This window comes from Caenorhabditis briggsae (genome assembly GCF_000004555.2).
Source record: "Caenorhabditis briggsae AF16 supercontig from assembly CB4, cb25.NA_187, whole genome shotgun sequence".
Taxonomy (NCBI): Eukaryota; Metazoa; Nematoda; class Chromadorea; order Rhabditida; family Rhabditidae; genus Caenorhabditis; species Caenorhabditis briggsae.
This window is the reverse complement of record NW_025543300.1, coordinates 1-1,275: the sequence shown is the minus strand read 5'-3', so window position 1 is coordinate 1,275 and position 1,275 is coordinate 1. Positions and strand designations below refer to the sequence as shown.

The window sequence follows — 1,275 nt, the reverse complement described above, 5'->3', positions numbered from 1 at the left end:
GCCGACAAGATCATAAACTCCTGGCTCGACCTGCTCAAGAGAGAGCACAGTGATCTCATCTCTGTGTTGGAGTCCCAACGTTTCTACGGTGTCGTCGTGAGCAATGAAGCGGTCTTTGTATATGAAGCTGAAGACAGAAACACAAATTATTTGACATAACCAGTCTTGAAATTTACCACAAATGACTTTTGTCGACGCCAAGTTCCTCAGCAAACATGTTCTTGACCTTTTCCATTTTAGTCTTTTCCTTGACGAGGAACTCAATGATCAAAGAGTGCTGTAAATAAACGTATCATTTACGTGTATGCTAAAAAATCGAGAATACCTTTTTGACGACCCTGATGATAAGATCCTCTCTGAATGTGACAGTTTTCTTTGGCATTTTTCAACTGAAATACAACAAATTGAAAAAAATAGAGACAAAAAGTAAGTACAAGGAATGAGGAGACTAATTTTTGAAGTGAAAAACCTCAGAATTTTGAACACATGTCAAAAACCCAAATTTATGCCTACCCAATCGTACCAGGAGAACATCTGTCCCTTCATATTTGTTTTTGTAACCAATTGGACACCACCTGATGCCAAAAAAATGTTTGAAAGAAAAACAAAAGAGAGTACAGGGTTTGAAGAGAGTGAGGGTACTGTAGACATTTAGCTTGAATAAAAACATAAATCAAATGGCATCAAAAGTCTGGGAAATCGCGAAAATGGCTTTTAGACCTTTTCGAAACTGAATTATTTAGCCTGGGACGGCTGGGATAATAGGCGTGGTCAGAATCCTGAACTGTTTTCGACGAAAAACAAAAACCAAAGTCCAGACCGTCACAACAGAACTATTCAATTTTATAGTATCTCATTAGTACGATAGAACTAAACTTGTCATTTTTCGAGAAAATGAGATAAATAATAATTGCGAAAATTGTCTTGTGATTGATGATAATAGTCTCGGGAATGATAGTTTTTCTTTGGAACCGAATGGGGTTTCTAAATATTTCAAAAATAAAGAAATGTAATAAATAGAAATGGAATTTTTGAAAAAAATTGAAAACTAAAGTCTTCTCAATGGTTTTTAAAATCATTCCGAATTTTTTAGACCGAATGAAATAAGACGAACGCTCTATAGAAGATTTGAAACGGAATTTTTTATTGTAAGCAATTAGAATATAACAGAATGACGACACTTCAGAGACAAGAATTTGAAAAATTGTATACTCATTATCAGAAAATTTACAAAAATCACGTCATAACTACTTCAGATGAGAAATTCATTATTTT

At 34.3% G+C, this 1,275-nt stretch overlaps 1 protein-coding gene across 1 annotated transcript in view; it reads right to left on the bottom strand.

The window, feature by feature from the left end:
• Positions 1-382, bottom strand: part of CBG24549 — a gene marked incomplete at both ends in the record, with an annotated part of 3,231 nt that extends 2,849 nt beyond the window's left edge. Inside the window, 2 exons of the mRNA XM_045240942.1 lie at positions 187-277; positions 326-382. Of these exons, the coding sequence (XP_045091363.1) occupies positions 187-277; positions 326-382 (148 nt within the window). The remainder of the gene's footprint in view (positions 1-186; positions 278-325) is intronic.
• Between the last annotated feature and the right edge of the window lie 893 nt (positions 383-1,275).